Source organism: Corythoichthys intestinalis, chromosome 3, assembly GCF_030265065.1.
Source record: "Corythoichthys intestinalis isolate RoL2023-P3 chromosome 3, ASM3026506v1, whole genome shotgun sequence".
Taxonomy (NCBI): domain Eukaryota; kingdom Metazoa; phylum Chordata; class Actinopteri; order Syngnathiformes; family Syngnathidae; genus Corythoichthys; species Corythoichthys intestinalis.
In genome coordinates, this window is record NC_080397.1 from 58097137 (window position 1) to 58121284 (window position 24148).

The 24148-nt window shown below is 40.7% G+C and overlaps 3 protein-coding genes across 5 annotated transcripts in view; 2 read left to right on the plus strand and 1 right to left on the minus strand.

Moving 5' to 3' along the window:
• alkbh2 (alkB homolog 2, alpha-ketoglutarate dependent dioxygenase) overlaps positions 1–8835 on the plus strand; it is a 13440-nt gene extending 4605 nt beyond the window's left edge. The window contains exons 2-5 of one of the 2 annotated variants that reach the window (XM_057832732.1): positions 4252–4376; positions 4464–4518; positions 4588–4786; positions 7085–8835. In XM_057832732.1, the coding sequence (XP_057688715.1) occupies positions 4275–4376; positions 4464–4518; positions 4588–4786; positions 7085–7406 (678 nt within the window). In that variant the 5' untranslated portion in view covers positions 4252–4274 and the 3' untranslated portion in view covers positions 7407–8835. Of the gene's footprint in view, positions 1–4251; positions 4519–4587; positions 4787–7084 lie in introns of both variants that reach the window. The other variant, XM_057832731.1, reaches the window with a different exon arrangement.
• usp30 (ubiquitin specific peptidase 30) lies at positions 5737–22806 on the minus strand. Of its 2 annotated transcripts, XM_057832727.1 has the most exons (14): positions 22621–22806; positions 22274–22426; positions 17812–17921; positions 17578–17751; positions 15793–15896; positions 15619–15717; positions 14976–15021; positions 14812–14906; positions 13634–13693; positions 13476–13562; positions 13325–13405; positions 11012–11231; positions 10830–10938; positions 5737–8589 (listed from the first exon to the last, which is right to left on the minus strand). In XM_057832727.1, exons 2-14 carry the CDS (start codon positions 22342–22344, stop codon positions 8337–8339), a joined length of 1509 nt encoding a protein of 502 aa, XP_057688710.1. In that variant the 5' UTR covers positions 22345–22426; positions 22621–22806; the 3' UTR covers positions 5737–8336. The 2 variants fall into 2 exon arrangements, with proteins under 2 accessions (XP_057688710.1, XP_057688711.1); XM_057832728.1 differs by lacking the exons at positions 22274–22426; positions 22621–22806 and adding an exon at positions 21911–22208.
• svopa (SV2 related protein a) overlaps positions 22694–24148 on the plus strand; it is a 37025-nt gene continuing 35570 nt past the window's right edge. The window contains exon 1 of the mRNA XM_057832726.1: positions 22694–22857. Coding sequence (XP_057688709.1) covers positions 22823–22857 — 35 coding nt within the window. The 5' untranslated portion in view covers positions 22694–22822. The remainder of the gene's footprint in view (positions 22858–24148) is intronic.

Sequence of the window (24148 nt, forward strand, 5' to 3'; positions counted from 1 at the left end):
TTGTTTTTCACCCTTCTGTCATTGTTTGCATGGTATCCTCATTCAAATATGAATACCTACAAATGTTTGGGTGGTTTTAGTTAAAGCAGTTTTTACATCTGTGTGATTTTGACAAAGATCAGATCACATTTGAAGGTGATTTTATGCAGAAATGTGAGAAATTCCAAAAGGTGCAGATACTTTTTCATACCACTGTACAGGAGGAAGCAGCTTCCTACTTGAGTTTTGCAAGTTATCAAATTTACATCAAATCCAATTTATATCCAATTTACAGGCTTTATTCCAATTCTTGCAACTGCTAGCCCTCCATCTGCTGGGAGGAGAAACTGGTTTGCTCGGTGGATCATTTTACGCCACGAAAATAGTATGTGAGGCAAGAATGCGATAGTGAAAATGTCGACATGAAAATACAAATGAATCGAGTTTAATTTCCAACGTGAAAAGCAAACGAGTATTTGTTTTAAATTCACAGTGTTTATTGGATTTGTGAGAAGATTCATGTTTTGTTTTTTAACATAATGACTGTGTACAAATCTGATTATCATTTTGTGCAGGGTTTTTCATTAAATTATGTATAAATTGTAGTGCTGCAACGATTAATCGAATAACTCGAGTATTCGATTAAAAAAAAAAAAAAAGATTCAAATTAAATTTTGCTGCTTCGAGTATTCGTTTAATTAAAGTAGCATTGTTATGGTTTATTTTGAGAGTCTTTGCATTTAGTTTTATTGATTTGGGTGGATACACTGCCATCTAGTCTGCTTCATTTCATTGGCTGAATCCAGCTGCTCCATGTTAAGACCAACATAAGCTAAGTTTTTGTTTGAACTTTTTTTTTTTAATGCATTCGTCATTTAGTTTATCGGTATATTTAGCCGTTTTTTGTGAACCATTTGTATTGAGCGTTGTTAAAAATTTTTTTTTAAACTTAACGTTTTATAGCATTTAAGCTAGCGGACTTTAGCTATGTAAGTTGGCCGATTGTTCTTTTGTACATAGATCCTTATTTTTTTTTTTTTGTACCGTTTGAGGCTCGACTCAGGTATTTTAATTTTTCATGTTCCTCAATTCCACCGACACGCCTTCCTTTGAGGAAGCAGAGTCTGGGGACTCTGAGGTGGGCTCTTCGATCTCTGGGGTTGAAGTCACTGAGGCGGTTGGCAAGCTCCTCGGTGGCAAGGCCCCGGGGGTGGATGAGATCCGCCCGGAGTTCCTAAAGGCTCTGGATGTTGTAGGGCTGTCATGGCTGACACGCCTCTACAACATCGCGTGGACATCGGGGACAGTGCCTCTGGATTGGTAGACCGGGGTGGTGGTCCCCCTTTTTAAAAAGGGGGACCGGAGGGTGTGTTCCAATTATAGAGGAATCACACTCCTCAGCCTCCCCGGTAAAGTCTATTCAGGGGTGCTGGAGAGGAGGGTCCATCGGGAAGTCGAATCTCGGATTCAGGAGGAGCAGTGTGGTTTTCGTCCCGGCCGTGGAACAGTGGACCAGCTCTACAACCTCAGCAGGGTCCTCGAGGGTGCATGGGAGTTCGCCCAACCAGTCTACATGTGTTTTGTGGATTTGGAGAAGGCGTTCGACCGTGTGCCTAGGGGAATCCTGTGGAGGGTGCTCCGGGAGTACGGGGTACCGAGCCCCTTGGTAAGGGCTGTTCGGTCCCTGTACGACTGGTGTCAGAGTCTGGTTCGCATTGCCGGCAGTAAGTCGAATTCATTCCCAGTGAGGGTTGGACTCCGCCAAGGCTGCCCTTTGTCACCGATTTTGTTCATAATTTTTATGGACAGAATTTCTAGGCGCAGCCGAAGCGTTGAGGGGGTCCGGTTTGGTGACCTCAGCATTGAATCTCTGCTTTTTGCAGATTATTTAGTGCTGTTGGCTTCATCAAGCCGTGACCTCCAACTCTCACTGGAGCGGTTCGCAGCTGAGTGTGAAGCGGTTGGGATGAAGATCAGCACATCCAAATCCAAGACCATGGTCCTCAGTCGGAAAAGGGTGGAGTGCCCTCTCCGGGTCGGGGATGAGATCCTGCTCCAAGTGGAGGAGTTCAAGTATCTTGGGGTCTTGTTCAAGAGTGACGGTAGGAGGGAGCGGGAGATCGACAGGCGAATCGGTGCGGCGTCTGCAGTAATGCGGACTCTGCACCGGTCCGTAGTGGTGAAGAAGGAGCTGAGCTGAAAGGCAAAGCTCTCGATTTACCAGTCGATCTACGTTCCTACCCTCACCTATGGTCACAAGCTTTGGGTCGTGACTGAAAGAACAAGATCCCGGATACAAGCGGCCGAAATGAGTTTCCTCCGCAGGGTGTCCGGGCTCTCCCTTAGCGATAGGGTGAGAAGCTCGGTCATCCGGGAGCGACTCGGCGTCGAACCGCTACTCCTCCGCTTTCCGGGCATGTCCCATCGGCGGGAGGCCCCGGGGTCGACCCAGGACAAGCTGGAGAGACTATGTCGCTCGGCTGGCCTGGGAACGCCTTGGGAGATCCCGCCGGAGGAGCTGGTTGAAGTGGCTGGGAAGAGGGAAGTCTGGGCTTCCCTGTTAAAGCTGCTGCCCCCGCGACCCGACCCCGGAACAAGCGGAAGATAATGGATGGATGGATGTTCCTTATACGATTACTCGATTATTCAAACTAACTAGTTCATCGATTAATCGACTAAAATAATCGATAGCTGCAGCCCTAATAATTTGAAATAAATATGACAGAAACCGCACGGTCAAGGTTAATGCAACCAAGCAGGTTTAATGTTTAATGTTGAACAATATAAGATATATTCCTCCAAATTTGTATGAAAAATTCTAAGATATGCGCATTGGGCCAGTCTTAGTATGGAATCACCAGTCTCTGATTAGCACTCACTCAGGCATTTTAATTATGTAGAACAAACTCAGATAAAAAGCTTGAAAAAATAATGAATTAGTTTAAAGTCCAACTCCTTGGCATTCAGAAACACTAAAAGAAATGAATAAAAAACATTGTGGTGGTCAGAAAATGTTACTTTTATAAAGCAAGTGCGGGGAAATAAATATAGAATCAATCCATTCTGAAGAAAATAGGAGAGGCAATCATGGACTATGAATGACTGGATGAAGGTTAATTTCAGTCATGAGTCAAGAATCTGCATTGGACAAGGTGATGATGCTGGAACTTTCGTTTGGTGCCGTTCCAGTGAGATTTACAAAAATGACTGCCTGAAGCTAACATCAAAATTCCCTCAGTCCTTGATGTTATGGGGCTGCATGACAGGCAAAGGCACTGGGGAGATCGCTATGGTTAAATCTTCAATAAATGCACAAGTTTACGTTGAAATTTTAGACAGCTTTCTTATCCCTTCAATTGAAAATGTTTGGGGATAATGATATTATTTTCCTAGATGACAATGCATCATGCCACAGAGCTAAAACTGTTAAAGCATTCCTTGGAGAAAGACTCATCCAGTCAATGTCATGGCCTGCAAATAGCCCAGATCTTAACCCTATTGAAAACTTTTGGTGGAAATTGAAAAAAAAAAAAAAAAAATGTTCATGGCAAGGCTCCAACCTGCAAGGATGATCCAGCAACTGCAATCAAAGAGAGTTGGCACCAAATTGATGAAGAATACTGATCAAGTCCATGCCTCAGAGACTGCAAGCTGTCGTAAAAGCCAGAGGTGATGCAACTAAATTGTAGAGATGTTTTGTTATTTCTTTGTTTGTTTCTCATGATTCCATATTTTTTTCCCTCAGAATGGAGTGATTCCATATATATTTCCCTGCACTTGCTCTATAAAAGTAATACTGTATTTACTGACCACCACAATGTTTTTATTCATTTCCTTTAGTGTTTCTGAATGCTAAAAGTTGCACTTTCAACTCATTCATTATTTTTTCAAGCTTTTTATCTGAGTTTGTTCTACATAATAAAATGTCTGAGTGAGTGCCCGTTCAAGACGGGCGATTGCAAATTTTTTCTAGGGGTTGTACATACATTTTGGCCTGTTTAAAAACATGCAGTCTAAATGAGAAGAAATTTCAATGGAAATTCACTTGGGTTTTAGCTTGCTAGCTTAGATAGATTGACCTAGAATTTGAAGAAGAAAAAATCTAATTTCAAAGGTTTTGGTTAATGCACGTGTGAACTGTTTGGTACCTTTAACAAGGTTAAGAACCACTGTTTTAGGGCTTTTTGCAGTCAGAAGTGCTTGGCCGGATCAACAAATTAACTAACACGCGTTAACAAACTGACAAACCAATGTCATATCTTTTTTCTACAGATAGAAATCTAAAAATAACTTCAATGGATACATTTGTGCAAAAACGCCCATGGACTGATGACAACGAAATAACAAGTCCTTTGAAGCAGCTTAAATCAGAAGGCAATCAAGAGGAGCAACTGCTGGTGGGTGATGAATTCGCTGATCCGATTCCTTGGCAAAAAATAGAGTCAGAAAATCTGGACTGTGACTACGCCATGCTTTTTACTAAGGAAGAAGCTGATGACCTGTTTCAAAAGCTGGAAGAGGAGGTGGTCTACTCAACAGGTGACTTTAAATTCATGATTATTAAAATCTGACAGGAGGTAGTGGATTGAGTCTGACTTTACGTTGCAGGTGAAGAAGCAATGGTCCAGGTGTTTGGAAAGGTCTACAACATTCCAAGGAAACAGGCAACATATGGCGATTCAGGATTGACTTACACATATTCCGGAGTGACACGTTTAGCCTGCCCATGGACTCCCACCCTGGAATATATTCGAGATTCTGTCACCAAAATAACAGGACACACATTCAATTTTGTCCTCATCAACAGGTAAGACACAAAGTACATCTTTACTACTGATTTGATTAGTGCTGCAACGATTAATCGATTAGATAGAGTAATTCGATTAGAAAAAAGCTTCGAATGATTCGTTTAATTTGAGTGGCGTTGTAATAAAGTGATCCCTCGTTACTTCGCGCCCTCAGTCCATTGTGATTTGTTTTCAATTAAAAAATAAATGAATAAATACAGATGAGCTGTCCCGATCACATAGTCTCACTCTCCCACCTGCTGCTTTTCTTGGTCAGGCAGCGCACTGGAGTTGCCAATTAAAGTTAACAATGATTGACAGACGTTAAGGTTTGATCTTGCCAGAGATGCTTAGAACCCGAAGCTTCAAAGCGCTGCATGCATCAATCATCGTTTAGATTGTTAAACAGTAGCTGTGGCAACTCATTTTGTGTTAGTGAGCAGCTTGAGCGGATTTGAGTGGACTCACTATGAAGCATTTAATAAAGACAAGCATTTTTCTATTTAATTCTTGTTTTAAAAAAATTCAGTGGAACAGTTTCATGTTTAAAACTTAATAAACTTAATAAAAAACTTAAAAAACATTTATTAAGTATTTGTTTTTTTTATTTTAATTTGGGTAGAAAAATTGGAAAAACATGTCTTATTTGTATCTCTTTCCAATGCTAAATCTGAATAAATACATTGAACACACATACAAAAAAAGGGTGTGGCTACTTCGTGGTTTTTCACTTTATCACGGCGGTTCTGGTCCCCTCTTTAGCAAGGCTGAGAACGAAATGTGGTATTTGGTATGTGGCAAAATGGATTTTGGCATGTGGTTTTTTTTTTTTTTTTTTTGTGATGTGGCATTTTTTTTTATACTGTATGTGTCAAAATGGATTTTGGCATATGGCAAAAAAATTTTGGCATGTGTCAAAATGGATTTTGGCATGTAGCATTTTTTTGCCATGTGGCAAAATGGATTTTTGCATGTGGCATTTTTTTGGTATGTGGCAAAATGGATTTTGGCACGTGACATTTTTTTTGCCATGTGGCAAAATGTATTTTGGCATGTGGTATTTTTATTTTTTTTTTGGTGTGTGGCAAAATGTATTTTGGCATGTGGCATTTTATTGCCACGTGGCAAAATGTATTTTGGCATGTGGCAAAATGTATTTTGGCATGTGACATATTTTTGGCATGTGGCATTTTTTGGGTGTGTGGCAAAATGTATTTTGGCATGTGGCATTTTTTGGGTGTGTGGCAAAATGTATTTTGGCATGTGGCATTTTTTTTGGGTGTGTGGCAAAATGGATTTTTGCATGTGACATTTTTTTTGCCATGTAGCAAAATGGATTTTGGCATGTGGCCTTTTTTTGCCATGTAGCAAAATGGATTTTGGCATGTGACCTTTTTTTGCCATGTGGCAAAATGTATTATGGCGTGTGGCATTTTTTTTGCCATGTGGCATTTTTTTTTTTTTTGCTGTGTGGCAAAATGGATTTTGGGATGTGGCATTTTATTGCCATGTGGCATTTTTTTTTTTTGGTATGTGGCAAAATGGATTTTGGCATGTGGCATTATTTTTTTGGTATGTGGCAAAATGGATTTTGGTATGTGGCATTTTTTTTTGGTATGTGGCAAAATGGATTTTGGCATGTGGCATTTTTTTTTTTATATGTGGCAGAATGTATTTTGGTATGTGGCATTTTATTGCCACGTGGCAAAATGGATTTTGGCTTGTGGCATTTTGTTGCTGTGTGGGATTTTTCTGGGGCATGTGCCACATGACAAAAACAAATGCCACATGCCAAAATCCATTTTGCCACATAAAAAAAAAATGCCACATGCAAAAATCAATTTTCCCACATACCAAATACTACTTTTCGTTCTCGCTGTCTCTCCCCCATTAACAGCGAAAAACGAGGGATCACTGTTGTTTTACATTTACATTTAATGATTTGGGAGGATACACTGCCCTCTAGTGTTAACAGTGAATATGACATAACTTGTCGAATATGGCTGAATTCAACGTCAGGCTGTACGTTTTTGTTTCAGCTGATATGTTTATGCATTCGTAATTAAGTTAATAGGTATATTTAGCAATTTTTAATGAAAATATGCGTTTGAACGATTTGTTAGAATTGTAAAAAATGAAATTACCATTTTAAAGCATTTAAAACGGCGGACTTATACTATGCAAGTTAAGACTAATTATTCTGCAACACATTAAATGTTTCTTACCCGATTACTCGCACTAACTGATCAATAGGTTACTTAAATAATTGACAGCTGCAGCCCTAGGTTTCATACTCTACTGACTGCAGTCTTCTCCAGGTACAAAGATGGGACCGATCACATGGGGGAGCATCGTGATGATGAGAAGGAACTCGACCCTTCTTCGCCCATAGCCTCGATCTCACTTGGCGCCGCCCGGGATTTCATTTTCCGCCACAGGGACGCCCGGGGAAAACGGAGAGGTCGACGCATCGAGCCTGTTAAGGTCGTCCTGGCTCACGGAAGCCTACTTCTCATGAACTCGCCCACCAACACTTTCTGGTATCACAGCCTTCCTGTTCGGAAGAAAATCCTCCTGCCTCGCATTAACCTCACATTTCGACGGATCTTGCCTGCCTGTAAGGATTCCAAGTTATTATAGTGAACATTCCCTGACAGCGATGGAAGTACACTAACCTTCGCCTTGGAGGGTTGGTAGTGATAACAATGTCGTCTACGTGTACATAAAATCATAATCTGCAGCCTTCTTGCTAGCTGAAAACATATGTATCATCAAAGCTTGCAAATAAAACTATAAGATTCACTTTATTCTTTTTTACAGGAGAAAATTAACCTTTTGAGATTACACACAAACATCTCAAATGAATATACAGTAGTGCAAATTGCAAACATTAACAACAGGCCTCTGCTCTACATCTCTCAGCTGGTTTGGAAATAGGTAAATGGCAGTGACTGGTAATGCCAGGTCAAAATTATTGAGGATAACGTGGCGAGAAGCCACTGCATGAATGTTACATCTCGCGACAAAAAAAATAATAATCTGGGCACCGAAATATTCTTCCAATTTCAACATCAGATTAAAACGCGTGATCGTCCAACATATGGCTTCATATGCAATAAGAACAGAGACAACAGGGCACTTTAACTTCCAAAGTACAGCAACAGTATGCAAATATCCATTAGACGCAATTAACTGTGGGTGCGTCATTTCCAAAAGATGTCGACATACTAATCAAATTCAGACCACTGTTCTTAGCATTAAAATAAAATCAACTTGCTGTCCAACAGAGGTTTTACGAGTAAATGCATCCCACACAAACCTATTTAGATCTTAACCAGGAATGTACAGTATCACATTTGCTTTCCTGTGCAAGCCAGATACATTCGAGTAAAACGTGTCCATATCCTTTGCAATTGGGGTTTCCGCTTTAGTTAAAAGCAGAAGCATCACATTCCCTCGTTCATTTAACCCACGCAAATAAAAAATACCAACAGTTACATAACACTGTGTTCATGGGCACATCCAATTTTTACTTTTTAACTTGAAAGGCAGCATAATTAATGCATCCTCTTATTCCTGCAAAGGCATAATGGAGCTCGGCTTCTTAACTCTCTCATAGAAAAGCATGTAAGCGTTGGAGGACAAAACCTCGTGCAGGTTGGCTTTGCGGACCGAGTCGTCGGACACCCAGAGCCACGGAGAGGTGGACGGTGTGGAAGTGCAAGGCGGGCAGGGGCTCCGGCGATACGTTACAAAATGTCCTGAATGCATGTCTCCATGATGAACCAGCACAGCGGTCAATTGGAAAAGGTACTCTGTGGAGCTGGCAGGAAGACGAAAAAGATGGTGTTTACACTTGCTAATAAATGGGACATGAGTATGTTTGGTCAATATTCCTCTTCTGGGTGCATCTGCAGAAGCAGACTTTTAGCTGTGAGCCAATTACTTGGGTCTCCCTCTTCAGTTCCAACTCCGAAAAAAACACTCAGCTTACCTGTCGAGTACGGAGCCCCTAAAAGGACATTGACAGAAATAAAATAAATTTAAACCAACTGGCGCGCACCAGAAACTAAACTAACTGGTGCGCAACAAAAACTAAACTAACTGGCGCCTACCACAAACTAACTGGCGCGCACCACAAACTAAACTACTGTAACTGGCGCGCACCAGTAACTAAACTAAATTGGCGCGCACCAAGAAATGGCGCGCAACAGAAACTAAACTGGCGCGGAACAAAAACTAAATTGGCAAGCAACAAAAACTAAACTAATTGGCGCGCACCACAAACTAAACTGGCGCGCACCACAAACTAAACTGGCGCGCACCACAAACTAAACTAACTGGCGTGCACCAAGGACTAACTGGCGCGCACCACAAACTAAACTGGCGTGCACCACAAACTAAACTAACTGGCGTGCACCAAGAACTGGCGCACACCACAAACTAAACTGGCGCGCAACAGAAACTAAACTGGCGTGCACCACAAACAAAACTAACTGGCGTGCACCACAAACTAAACTGGCGCGCACCACAAACTAAACTAACTGGCGCGCACCAAGCACTAACTGGAGCACACCACAAACTAAACTGGCGCGCAACAGAAACTAAAGTGGCGCACACAACAAACTAACAAGCGTGCACCACAAAGTGGGGCGCAACAGAAACTAAACTGGCGCGCACTAAGAACTGGCGCGCACCACAAACTATCTGGCGCGCAACAGAAACTAAAGTGGCGCACACAACAAACTAACAAGCGTGCACCACAAAGTGGCGCGCCACAGAAATTAAACTGGCGCGCACTAAGAACTGGCGCGCAACAGAAATTAAAATGGTGCGCCCCACAAGCTAAACTGGGGGTGGGGGTGGCGTGGCTCAGTGGTAGAGTAGTTGTCCCCCCAACCCAAAGGTTGTGGGTTCGATTCTTCGCCCTGATGAACTCGCCTAAGTATCCTTGAGCAAGATACTGAACCCCACGTTGCTCCTGGTGTCACCAGTAGGTGAATGGCGGGATAGTGTAAAGCGCTTTGAGCACCTTGAAAGGTGGAAAAGCGCTATATAAGTATAACACCATTTACCATTTACCATAAACTGGCGCGCACCACAAAGTAACTGGCGCACAACAGCAACTAAACTACTGTAACTGGCGCGCAACACAAACCAAACTGGCACACACCAAGAAATGGCGCGCAACAGAAACTAAACTTCCGCGCACAACAAACTATCTGGTGCGCACCACAAACTATCTGGCGCGCAAAAGAAACTAAAGTGGCGCACACAACAAACTAACAACCGTGCACCACAAAGTGGCGCGCCACAGAAACTAAACTGGCGCGCACTAAGAACTGGCGCGCAACAGAAACTAAAATGGTGCGCCCCACAAGCTAAACTGGCGCGCACCACAAAGTAACTGGCACACAACAGCAACTTAACTACTGTAACTGGCGTGCAACACAAACTAAACTGGCACACACCAAGAAATGGCGCACAACAGAAACTAAACTGGCGCGCACAACAAACTGTCTGGTGCGCACCACAACCGAAACTGGCGCGCACCAGAAACTAAACTGGCACGCACCACAAACTAAACTGACGCGAACCAAAAACTAAATGGTGCGCAACACAAACTAAACTAAACTGGCGCGCACTAAAAACTAACCGGCGCACACCACTAACTAACTGGCACACACCAAAAACTAACTGACACGCACCACAAACTTGGCATGTGCCGGTTACCAGTTTCAATGTTTACTGTGGTATGAAAACGTCACGGTTTCAACAACTAAAATTTTCCGTCATACCGTAGTTACGGTATAAGCTATTTTTGAGGTCGCAAAGCGGCAGTGCTCACCCATCCCCTTCCAGTTGCACGTACTTACACCATGTCATGTCAATAGGTTATGAAGTCTACGGCTAATGTTTACCAGATTGTTTCTGATGCGCATTAGAAAAATCTGGTGTTTAAATTTATTTTATTTCTGTCGATGTCCCTTTAGGGGTTCCGTAGTCGAGGCTTGTAGCTTGTAATTAAGTATGAAGTCGTGCTAGAAAATCAAGTCAGCTTACATGTAGTTATACATAAGGTCCAGCTGAGTGGTCCCACAAGTAGAATGTAAACAGACAGAGGAACAGTCTCCATTTGGAAAGGGTTTGTTGTTGTTGTGATGCTCCGCATCTGCAAAACAAACACCAGCCAATACTGCATGTATAAACAGAAAAAGTTAGGATGATGTTGATGTTGACCCCACCTGTGCTCTGAGGAGGATTTTCCACAGCCTTGTCTGAATGTTCTGCCTTTTGTTGTTTGACGGCAAGTTTGGAACGCTGACTTGTCTGTATGAAGGTGCTGTGTTTGTAACGGTCCATTGATAGATACTCTGTAAATTGCACATGCTCTTGTCTTTTAATTGGAGTTCCTTCGCTGGACCAAGTAAGCCTTTGCAGGTGGATGCAAAGGCACTGGGGCAACTAATAGAGTAAGAAACACAATACTTAGAATAATACACAACCCCCCCCAAAAATCACAATGATAGTTTTTCTTCCAATATCATTCAGGCCTAATTCCGATCCTCTGAAAAATGGCGTGATCGGCCAGATTTCCGATCATGTGATCGGATCGAGACACCTCTAGGATTTGCATATGGCAGAAAACACAGACAAGGCTAAAAAAGCAGTTTCTGCTCTTGCACCCCTCTTTAAAATAAACTGCTGTATTTAAAGCCAAAAGAACTGTCGTGTTTGATGGAACAATACGTCTACATGCTGCCATAGCGGATTCATGGCGCATTAAGCCCCCTAACTATTTTTAATTTGTCCATTTTACCCTGGAAACCCCGTTGACATACGTCGCGCAACCGCTTTTGTTTCAAACTAGCCATAAAACAAAGTAATAGGGTTGTTCCGATCATGTTTTTTTGCTTTAGTTAGAGTATCTGCCGATCCAGATATTTCCCGATCAGGTTGCTTTTTTGTTTGCTCCCGATTCAATTCCAATCATTCCCGATAATTTTTCCCGATCATATACATTTTGGCAATGCATTAAGAGAAAATGAATAAAACTCGGACGAATATATCCATTCAGCATACAGTACATAAGTACTGTATTTGTTTATTATGACAATAAATCCTCAAGATGGCATTTACATTATTAACATTCTGTGAGAGGTAATTCTTAAAGGACAAATGTGACTTTGTATATTGTGACTAAATATTGCCATCTAGTGTAGTTGTTGAGCTTTCAGTAAATGATACTGTAGCCATTTAACTTATGCCAGAATGCATGATGGGAAGTGCAACCATGACTGTGCGTAGTGGTACCAATTGATATATCTTCTCTGCGTTGGGAAATGACATAGGGTGTTAAGAAAAAGATCAACTTCTACATTACTTCCCCACATTGCTTCCCACGGTTATTCTAATTGTTGTGAGAGGGATTGTAAGGCTTTAGCCAATTAAAAAAAGGCTTCCAAAATTCTCTCTACACATTTTACGTTGCCTTTTAGCTCTACGTATACGTAAAACGGTGCCATTATAGATTGAACGCGACAGTGCGTGAGTGGGTAGTGCAGCGCATGTGTTAATTGCGTTAAATATTTTAATGTTATTACCGCCGTTAATGCGATAAATTTGATAGCCCTACTTTAAGCCAAAACTAAAGACTCTGGATGAGCGTAAGACATTTTGTCTGAAACGTTAAATACAATTAGAAAACGATTTAATTAAAAAAGAAAATATATATATTAAAAAAGGCATGTCCGATATTTTTTTTGCCGATTCCGATACTTTGAAAATGACGTGATCTTTAGTAAGTAACTATATTTATTATAACAAATGTCTGTCATTTTTAGCTTAGAATCATTAATTGATTTCTAATATGTAGTCTTTGAAAAAAAATGACTTTAAAAATTTATTCATTCGCATACTTTAAACTTTTAAACAAATTACGTCACAATGAAAAAAATAGCGTCTGTAAAAAAGTCACGGATATCTACCTCATGACTATGGCTTAATTGTATTTTTTTTGGTTGTTGTTACAGTCGCATTTTCCCCTACATCTTAGATGATGAATAATCGATCCAAACAAAGAAAAATTGAAAAAAATGTTTAAAAAGGTAAATATATGAAAATGAAAATCTGGACCACTCCTTGTTGTCTGCAATTTCTGCATCGCGACCCTTCTTATATTACCATGTTTAACCCATAAAATCCCCCCAAACTCCGGCTGTGGCCATTCACAGCTGTGTCTTGACACTTGGTGATACGCGCTACATGGAGTTTTTGGATCGAAAAGAGGTAAGTACGCGATAATATTTCGTTAAAATCATGGCGTCTTTAATTCTGCTCTCTCATGCTCTCACCTTCAGTTAGCATTTTGCTATTAAAATAAATAATAAAAATGCCCTCCACGTCAAAATTTTTCTTAAAATTGAGATTTTAAATGATGATGTATCACACATGCATATCGGACAATTTTGAAATATGGCCAAATTGGGGGTCTCAGAGCGGAACTTCAAGTCACCTGAGTGTATTCCGCCCTATATTACATGCAGAATGCCGATTACCTTTCCCAATTTAAGCTGTTTTACAAATGTTGTCCGCTGACTTTCCACTAGCTGTCCGTTGACTCTAGCTTCTCGTTGTAGCTAGAAAAAGAAAAAAAAATTAAACACCGTCCTTCTCTCCAATGATCATGGAAATTCATATGGGTGATACCTTGGTGCAGTTTTCACACTCTACTTCCTTAATCGTTTCTGAAGAGATGAAAAGCTGTAGACACTGGTCCAAAGAGACCGGTCGACCCTAAAAACAAACACTCATCACTTTAATGCACATTTAGGTAGGTTTTAATTAATGACGATGATTCTGCTTACCCATTGAGGTAAAGGGATCGATAAAGAAAGGCTTTCAAAGGAATCATATCGTACTGGACTCTGAAACATAAAACATGCTGCTTGAGTATAACCAAGCCATCAGGACCATTCTGTTTTTTTCTTTCTTTCTTTGACTATACAGTTTAATGTTTTTAAAAATTCGACTTCCAACAGGTTAGGGTTAGGGTTTAAACTTTTAAATTAAGTCACGATGAAAAAAAATGCAAATAGGTCACGGATATCTACTTCATAACTAGCGCTTAATTGTATTTTTTTTTTGTTACTGTCACATTTTACCCGATATTTTACATAATAAATTATCGTTCCAAACAAAGAAAAATTGAAGAAAAATAAAATATATCTAAAACATTTGAAAAGAAAATCTCGACCACTCCTTAATGTATGCGATTTCTGCATCGCGACCCTTGTCATATTACCGTGTTTCACCCATAAAATCCCCAAAAAGTCTGGCTGTGGCCATTCACATCTGTGTCTTGATACTTGGTGATACATGCTACACAGAGTTTTTTAGATCAAAACAAGCTAAGTACGCGATAATATCTCATTAAAATCACGGTGTCTTTAATTATGCTCTGTCATGCTCTCACCTCGAGTTAGGGTTTATTACTATTATTTTTTTTGATGCCCCTTTCAAAATTTTTCTTCCCCCAGAAAATTGAAATTTTAAGCTTTCCAATGATGTATCACGCATGCATATCGGACAATTTTGAAATTTGGCCAAATTGAAGGTCTCTGAGTGAAACTTCAAGTCACCTGAGTGTTTTCCCCCACATACAAACATATATTAGCTGAAACAACTTACAGCCTAATGTGGGCCAAACCAGAGCGCAGCTGTCCTTTATCTATGTCAGACGAGAGTGTGCTCCTCAGTCATAAGGTGACAATCCAGCCAGACCAAAAACTGCCACCAGAGTGTAGTTTATCCTCAATCATTAAACAAACTACAATACATTTTAACTTTTTAGATAGTTATCTTTGGATACTTAAAAGGTTAATTCCGACTTATACGTAAATTCGGTTTACGTCGCCAGAGTATGAACGGAACTCGTTCGTAACCCGGGGACTACCTGTACTGTCAAGACACATTTATGCTTTTATGTAAAATAAACAAGCTACCGAAATAGCTCATGCTTGTATGTAAAAATAAACAAGCTCACTTGTTGCTCACACCGCTTGCATAACATGTTACTTGTTAAACGGCCGTGAAAAGGATGCTGAAACTTCCAAGGGCTTGGTATTGGGTGAAGAGGACCTGCAAAGGAAAATACTGTTTATAATGGATGTCTCGGACTCAAAATGTGACTCAAAATTTCCTTATTACCTCGACTTCTGCACGTTCTTGTCCTCTCCTCTTGATTGGGAAGGGTCTGACATATAAGCATTTATAAACATAAACACAAACTTGTAGGTTAGGGCGATCAGAAGAAAAGGTAACCAGGGTTTCCCCTACATATAAAAGATATTGGTGCACTGCCACACAAAAATAAAAGCCGCCACGCCTTGCAAATGAGTTGACTTTTTTTTCTCGTAGCAATAGTAAACCTTTAATCTCGTAGTCCTTTAATTTGTTTATTTATTTGGCCATAATAGTCCATCGTAAATGTAGACCGTCACATTCTGAAATATTTCAAATAGATCTTTGTTGTGGTTCTTCTTGACAAAAATGAATTTGGTAAAAAATCTCATTTGTCATGATATGAAGCAGTTTCGCAGTGGCCCACAACCACCACAGCTTCAAAAAATCCTAGGGGAAACCCTAATAACATTAAATAATAACATTTAAAATGTGTTCTACATTTTCTAAAAATTTAGGTCTCGGTTTCTGAATGACAACATTTTTACATAATGGTTAAAATCAGAAAACAGTTATTTAAAAATAATAATAATAAACTACACAAATCCTAAAATCATCAGCATGTACATAATTTGTATCAAAATCCTCAAACTGTAAAATGAGTGCTTACCTCAAGAGACTTTATGTCAAATAAGTGGATGACTTTAGGCTGGCGGTCCCTCTCCTCCTCGAGAGATGACGTTAGAACGTGAAAGAGCTCGTGGGCATCCTAAGGAGGAAGTTCAGGTATAAACGGTCAAAATTAAAAAAAGAAACCTTCAACATATTGACACCAAAGTTCAACCTGCTCTTCAAATGAACTGATGTGCCACCGGTATAGTCTGAGAACATCCAGCAGGCATCCAGCATCCAGCACATCTTCATCTCCGGACTCATAACTGGACAGTGCTGTCGGCATCGAAACAACATTTGACTCTAAATTATGAACGGGGCTTTGCTTTTACGGTGGGGCAAATAAGTATTTAGTTAACCACCAATTGTGCAAGTTCTCCTACTTGAAAAGATTAGAGAGGCCTGTAATTGTCAACATGGGTAAACCTCAACCATGAGAATGTGGAAAAAAAAACTGAAATGACGTTGTTTGATTTTTAAAGAATTTATTTCCAAATTAGAGTGGAAATAAGTATTTGGTCACCAACAAACAAGCTTTCTCAAGCAAGATTTCTTGCTGTCAAAGAGGTCTAACTTCTTCTCACGTCGTCTAACGAGGCTCCACTCGTTACCTGTATTAATAGCAACTGTTTTAACTCATTATCGGTATGAAAGACACCTGTCCACTCCACAACCTCAGTCAGTCACACTCCAAACTCCACTATGGCCAAGACCAAAGAGCTGACGAAGGACACCAGAGACAAAATTGTAGACCTGCACCAGGCTGGGAAGACTGAATCTGCAATAGGTAAAACGCTTGGTGTAAAGAAATCAACTGTGGGAGCAATTATTAGAAAATGGAAGACATACAAGACTACTGATAATCTCCCTCGATCTGGGGCTCCATGCAAGATCTCACCCCGTGGCGTCAAAATGATAACAAGAACGGTGAGCAAAAATCCCAGAACCACACGGGGGGACCTAGTGAATGACCTACAGAGAGCTGGAACCACAGTAACAAAGACTACTATCCGCCGCCGCCAGGGACTCAAATCCTGCACTGCCAGACGTGTCCCCCTGCTGAAGAAAGTACACGTCCTGGCCCGTCTGCAGTTCGCTAGAGAGCATTTGGATGATCCAGAAGAGGACTGGGAGAATGTCTTATGGTTAGATGAAACCAAAATAGAACTTTTTGGTAGAAACATAGGTTCTCGTGTTTGGAGGAGAAAGAATACTGAATTACATCCGAAGAACACCATACCCACTGTGAAGCATGGGGGTGGAAACATCATGCTTTGGGGCTGTTTCTCTGCAAAGGGACCAGGACGACTGATCTGTGTAAAGGAAAGAATGAATGTGGCCATGTATCGAGAGATTTGGAGTGAAAATCTCCATCCATCAGCAAGGGCACTGAAGATGAGACGTGCCTGGGTCTTTCAGCATGACAATGATCCCAAACACACAGCCAGGGCAACAAAGGAGTGGCTTCGTAAGAAGCATTTCAAGGTCCTGGAGTTGCCTAGCCAGTCTCCAGATCTCAAACCCATAGAAAATCTGTGGAGGGAGTTGAAAGTCCGCGTTGCCCAACGACAGCCCCGAAACATCACTGCTCTAGAGAAGATCTGCATGGAGGAATGGGCCAAAATACCAGCAACAGTGTGTGAAAAGCTTGTGAAGAGTTACAGAAAACATTTGGGCTCCGTTATTGCCAACAAAGGGTACATAACAAAGTATTGAGATGAACTTTTGGTATTGACCAATTACTTATTTTCCACCATGATTTGCAAATAAATTCTTTAAAAACCAAACAATGTGGTTTTCTGGGGGGGTTTCCACATTCTGTCTCTCATGGTTGAGGTTTACCCATGTTGACAATTACAGGCCTCTCTAATATTTTCAAGTGGGAAAACTTGCACAAATAGTGGTGGACTAAATACTTATTTGCCCCACTTTATACATCCCAATTTGTTTCCCATACCTTTGAGTAGTTGGAGAAGTGTTGTGGACAACTTGTTTTCTTTGGATGACTGTATTGTAGGTGAGTTTGAAAACCTCTCCAGCCAACAGACGAAGGACGGGCATGCAGCTAGACCCTGAAGTAAAGAGTTCAGGAAGCAAGTGTTGCCTAGGTTCAACAGACCAGGAACCATACCTGCAAGAAAAAAACCTCATAGCTAAAATTACCCACATTGTGCATTACATGAATCGTTACCTCGCTTTCTCTTCTTTCGATCTGTGATTGGACCCCACAAAACGTACACACCAGCCGCAATGGCAGCAGCAACACCACCAATCAAGCCCCAGTTTTTTAGCATCTTGTTTCTGATGAAGACACAACAGAATAGATATGCTTAATTGATCTCCACAAGCATGACAGGCAATACAGCAAAATGTGCTCTATTTTTCCACTGATTGGGTTATAGCTACAGAATAAACAGTAATACAGTGTATCACAAAAGTAAGTACACCAGTCACATTTCTGCAGATATTTAAGTATCTTTTCATGGGACAACAATGACAAAATGACACTTTGACACAATGAAAAGTAGTCTATCTACAGCTTATATAACAGAGTTAAGTCATTCACTCCCAGCCATTTTCACCGGAGCAACCCCCTTCACTCCCGGCCGTTTTACTGGATTTTGACTGATTTTGCAAGGCCCACAGAAAGTTCTGTTCTATTGCTATATAAACATTGAACCCACAAAAAGAAAGATTAGACTCTCTTCAGCAGGAAAAAAAGTTCGTTCATATCTTTTTCCATTCTTTAGAAATCAGCATTAGAAAATAGCTTAGTTTGAGCAATTTTCCGATGAAAAAAAACAGAGAAATTGAGCTTTATGTAAAAGCAATAATGATGTCCCGATCGATCGGGATGCCCATCAATCGGGTCCGATCACATCATTTTCAAAGTATCGGAATCGGCAAAAAAATATCGGACATGCCTTTTTTTAATATATACTGCATATATACATATATATATATATTTTTTTTTAATTAAATTGTTTTCTAATTGTATTTAACGTTACAGACAAAATGTCTTACACTCATCCAGAGTCTTTAGTTTTGGCTTAAAGTGGGGCTATCAAATTTATCGCGTTAACGGTGGTAATTAAATTTTTTTTTTAAACTTAATCACGTCTACACGACTTACTCACGCATTGTCGCGTTCAATATCTATTATGGCGCAGTTTCACCTATATATAGAGCAAAAAGGCAGCAGGCAACAATGGCGAGCTACTAGTTTATTTTTTGATTGAAAAATTTTACAACTTTTAATGAAACAAAAACATTGAGAGGGGTTTTAATATAAAATCTATAACTTGTACTAACATTTATCTTTTAAGAAGTACAAGTCTTTCTATCCATGGATCGCTTTAAGAGAATGTGAATAATGTTAATGCCATCTTGTTGATTTATTGTTATAACAAACAAATACAGTACTTATGTACCGTATGTTGAATGTATATCTCCGTCTTGTGTCTTATCTTTCTATTCCAACAATAATTTACAGAAAAATATGGCATATTTTATAGATGGTTTGAATTGCGATTAATTACGATTAATTTTTAAGCTGTAATTAACTCGATTAAAACTTTCAATCGTTTAATCGTTTCTAATAACATTTTTTAGTAAAAGCCTACAAGTCTTTTAGTCCGAGCATCCCTTTCAAGTTCATACAATTTATATTTGTCCTGTAAAGTTGCAACCTAGATAACAATGGAAGTCCTTGTTCACAAGCAGTACTGTTACCAGACATTTAAAGATAAACACAATGTTATGACAACAAAGAATGATTATGTGCAACGATGTCAAATGAACTGATAAATGTTCAAATGAATAAATGGAAATATACAGTCCTTCTCAAAAAAATAGCATATTGTGATAAAGTTCATTATTTTCTGAAATGTACTGATAAACATTAGACTTTCATATATTTTAGATTCATTACACACAACTGAAATAGTTCAAGCCTTTTATTGGTGTAATAATGAGGATTTTGACAAAAAAAGTCAAGAAAAAACAGAATTCCCTATCTCAAAAAATGTGCATATCATGAAAATGTACTCCAAAGCAGGGGTCCCCATCTGCCGGGACCGGTCCGTGGCACGTTTGCAACCGGGCCGCAAAGAAAAAATAATTTAATAACGACGGCATTCTGGCCGAATTAACCCTGTGTCCCCGCTTAACACACCAATATCTCTGTCTACTCTAGATATAATACTATGGGATATATTATAATGTCGTCATAGAAGTCCATTGATTGGACTGGTAGCAGTACATCTTGTTTGTGTATATAATACATCTATGTGCGCTTGTCCTCGATAATAGCGTATTACTAGGCCGCGGCGCAGCACATTTGTTCTCAGAAATAATTAGCCCCCACACGACCGAAGATAACAGGAAAACAGACGTCTTTGGAAATATTTTTACAGCGAAAAGGGCACCTGACGAGCCTACAACCTCGAAGACCCACGAACTGCGAAGGAGTGGATTCCTGACCCGTTCGTGAATAAACAGAGACATCGCAAATGAAGGTGACCTTATTAAACGTACATTTGAGACAACAACTCTACCGAGGTTCTGGATTAAAGTCATTCTGGAATATCATGACATCGCGACAAGAGCGTTGAAAACCTTGCTACAATTTCCAATATCGTATCTTTGTGAAGCGGGCTTCTTAATTAATGTTTAACGACAAGGCGAAGTCGTTAATGGTGAGAGCGGTGTGCAACTGTTGTGTGAGGCTTACATGGCAGGATGAATCTGAGGAGAACTTTTCTACAAGTCCTTCCATGATCAAACGTAAGTTAATATTCCTTTCTTTCAAGAAAGTTTGCAGTGTTTACTTTGGAATCGCTGCATTTGCGCATTTTGCGGCTATGTTTAACGTTACACGCATGCGCAGAACTGCATCGTTGCAATTTTTGATGGGTTGCAAAATTTGTCAAAACACCGGTCCGTGAAAAAAAAGACCCAAATAACACCTGTCCGTGGTGCAAAAAAGGTTGGGGACCCCTGCTCTAAAGAAGCTACTAACATAATCATCTGAATCAATGAATTAACTCAAAACCCCTGCGAAAGACCGTACAACTTGACAGGTATGAATTATAGTGGACCGTCACAGTCAGGTAATAGCACTCTTTAGCACGGGACGTCCAACAATCAGTGGTCAGGGCGAAACTATGTGCTTTAGCGAAATCATCTTCGATGGCTTTGCGTGCCATTTCATAAATGTCGGGGATTACGTTGTTGGAGAAATATGTCCGCGAGGGAACAAAGTAACGCGGGTCAAGCGTTGCAAACAAATTAACGAAGCCCGTCGTATGTTTTCACTGGTGTCATCTTCGGGGTTGTCCTGCCCTGAGAAGGTGATATCTGTGGGTGATGCAGGCTGAGGTCATGTTATAAAAGTGTTGCCATTAGCATGGGGAACAAGCGCCGAGCAATGCTTGCAATTTTTTTCCCCAATATTTTCTCTCCCTCCGCATTGTAGTAGTCCACGAGGAAACCAAAATGTTGCCACACCACAGATTTGAAAGAAGCCGGTGCTTCCTCAAAATTCGGTCTCTCCACCGCTCGCCATAGCGATTTCTTTCTTGTTTCACTTTAACTTCGCTCGTAAGCGAGAGAGGGCGTTACTCGGCTTCTATTACACAGGAGCTTGACAGCGATCCGACATTTACTTGCGGCGCGGGAATTTCTCCACAGCGGTGCTTCACGTCACACACACGCTCACAGAGCTTGATCAATTCATTCCACAAGCGTTCGGAATACATTAATTGCAAAACCGAAAAGGCGCGGTTCATTAAGGCGTATTGAACCGTACAGGGCGAATCGAACGGTTCGGCTTTGAACCGCAAACCGTTGCACCACTAATGTGCAGCTGACAAATCTGCACCAACTGTGTGATGCCATCATGTCAATATGGACCAAACTCTCTGAGGAATGCTTCCAGCACCTTGTTGAATCTATGCCACGAAGAATTGAGGCAGTTCTGAAGGCAAAAGGGGGTCCAACCCGTTACTAGCATGGTGTACCTAATAAAGTGGCCGGTGAGTGTAGTGTATATGAAAGTCTAATGTTTATCAATACATTACAGAAAATAATGAACTTTATCACAATATGCTATTTTTTTAGGAGGACTAGTAAATGTTCAAGTGAATAAATGGAAACATATCTACATTCCACACCAATTAAAAAAACGTTATAAACTAGGTAAGATTGGCTGGCGGGAGAAAAACGTGTCAAAATCCAAACAAATAGCATGATAGCTAAAAATCAACGAAAATGCGCGTGTTGTTACTTGCCTCATGCCAACCAATGAGTGAAGTAAATCAAGCATGTGTTCGAAGTCAGCCATTCATGTTCTTGACGTGCTATCGTTAGCATACAAGCTAACTTACCAGTAACACCGAGTTTTATCTTTCCGTGGTGTGCTATCTGGAACCTGTAGCTAACTGTACGACGTACAATATGAACTCACATCCGACATATGTGCGTTATATTTCTTCGCAAAGGATTAGTAAAACTAGCATTAAACCGGTTGGTTGCTTGTTTGTCTGTCTTGTTCGCTAGCTAAGGGCGACGGCGTGACCCGCTTCTATTTCGACCAGGTGAACCATTAACGGTAAGAAGCTTTAATGTGATGTTTGCCAAGGACAATACTTTACCTGACGCTTGGTACGGTGCCAAGATACTCTCTGACAAGCTTATCCGAGCTCTCTGGTCGGTACCACAACATCCTGTTGTTATGGCGGAACCCTTGTTTTCAGCAGCATTTTTTGAGGGGAGCCACAATACGAAGCGCACCGAGACGTTCCGTGCTAAAAATACAAATACAAAATACAAGTAATAAAATTTCCGACTGTTATAATATCACTTTTTATCACCGTCATTATCTACAGTCTTACTGAAAAATCATACGTATTTTTGATATATCAGATTTTTTTAACAACATGCGTACTGCAAATATATGTTATACATTGTATAAAACAGTCGCTGTAAATAAGCCATGTACCTGAATTATAAACAAATAAATATTATTGGATTTATTGTATTGCTGTTTTGCCATTTAAACTCGTTCACTGTTTGTCCCGTGTGCATATTGTGGCTTCTCATTGGCCGTCAGTGGTCGCTCTCCTCAGTGCTGAAATCGCAGCTCGTCGTGATCATGTAAACTGCGATGAGGCCACACAGATCGTCGGAAAATAAACACCAACATGGATGATGATCTATTCCAGCTGAGACAGTTACCGTGAGTTAAACCGCCGTGCGCAATTTTAGATGCGTTCAATCGATCGGCGTGTCGCGTTGTTATTTGTGCGCGCAGGTCGCGACACAACACAATTATCTCACAATGTATTAAAGCGACAGCGTCATGTGATGCGAACCCATGTCAACACATTTAGGATTACCTGGAGATAATGCTGGATGAAATCGTCAAAATCATAGCGTTGCTAAGCAGTGTCATCGCATTTGCGTGTCGTTTGTCGGTAGCAGGCTGAGGCTGGTTTGTTATGAATTAGACAATGATGAGTTCTCAATTGGCATTAGTTAATCTCAGCCTTGCAGCCAGTGGCCTCGATAAAGCACACATTATTTGGTTGATAAACCTGTCCTACACACGTACAAAAAATGGTACAGAGTCCCTAAACCAGGGGTGTCCAAACTTTTTGCAAAGGGGGTCAGATTTCGTGTGGTAAAAATGTGGGGGGCCGGCTTTGGCTGACGTCCTTTCCGTAGAACAATATATTTAAGCAAATTTTAGCAAGCCATTCTGTGTGTCACATTTGCTTTATATATTTTTTTTAATGAATAATTTCAATAATCTCGCAACTCGCCTTTGTGGTGTTTTCTTTCGACTCTCGGCCTCTTGCGAAATACTGCTGCTGTAAAATTAAACTAGCTTCAAGTTGCTTCAATTTCTCGCTATGTATCTTCCCTGTAATCTTGTCGTACACATCAGCGTGTCTTGTTAGGTAATATCGCCTCACATTGTACCCTTTAAAAACAGCGACTGTCTCTTTGGAAATGAGGCAGACACAGTTGTTGCGTATTTTAGTGAAGAAATAGTTTAATTTCCATCTATCCTTGAAGCGTCAGCCGTCATTTTTTTGTTGTTGATTGTCGCCATTTTAGAAAGTTGAGAGTAAAGGGTCACACGGGGTAATGTTGCTTAAAGTGCTGCTGCCTTTTAGTGGGTAAATGAGGAGCAGCATTTAGTGTGTAAGCTACTTCATATGCTGGTAGCAGTACTGCTGATCAATTTATTAAGTCTGTGTGTGGGCCTGACGTTATTGATTTTATGACAGAGGCTGGGGGCCGGATGACATTTGATCACGGGCCGCAATTGGCCCCCGGGCCGGACTTTGGACATGTCTGCCCTAAACGGACATCAACAGAAATTAAATGTAAACCATCTGGTGCACACCAGATAGTCTCTAATGTGCACCACGTACTATCTGGTGCGTACCAGAAAAGTATCTGGTGTGCACCAGAGAAGTATCTAGAGCAGACATGTCCAAAGTCCGGCCCGGGGGCCAAAT

Excerpts from the sequence above, each read along its gene's own strand:
- usp30 (XM_057832727.1), bottom strand. The coding sequence starts at position 22,344 with ATGTTGTGGTACCGACCAGAGAGCTCGGATAAGCTTGTCAGAGAGTAT. Across the intron at positions 15,718-15,792 it reads TCAGTTCATTTGAAGAGCAG|GATGCCCACGAGCTCTTTCA; the intron begins GTTGAACTTTGG and ends CTTCCTCCTTAG. Across the intron at positions 15,022-15,618 it reads TTGACATAAAGTCTCTTGAG|ACCCTTCCCAATCAAGAGGA; the intron begins GTAAGCACTCAT and ends CTTATATGTCAG.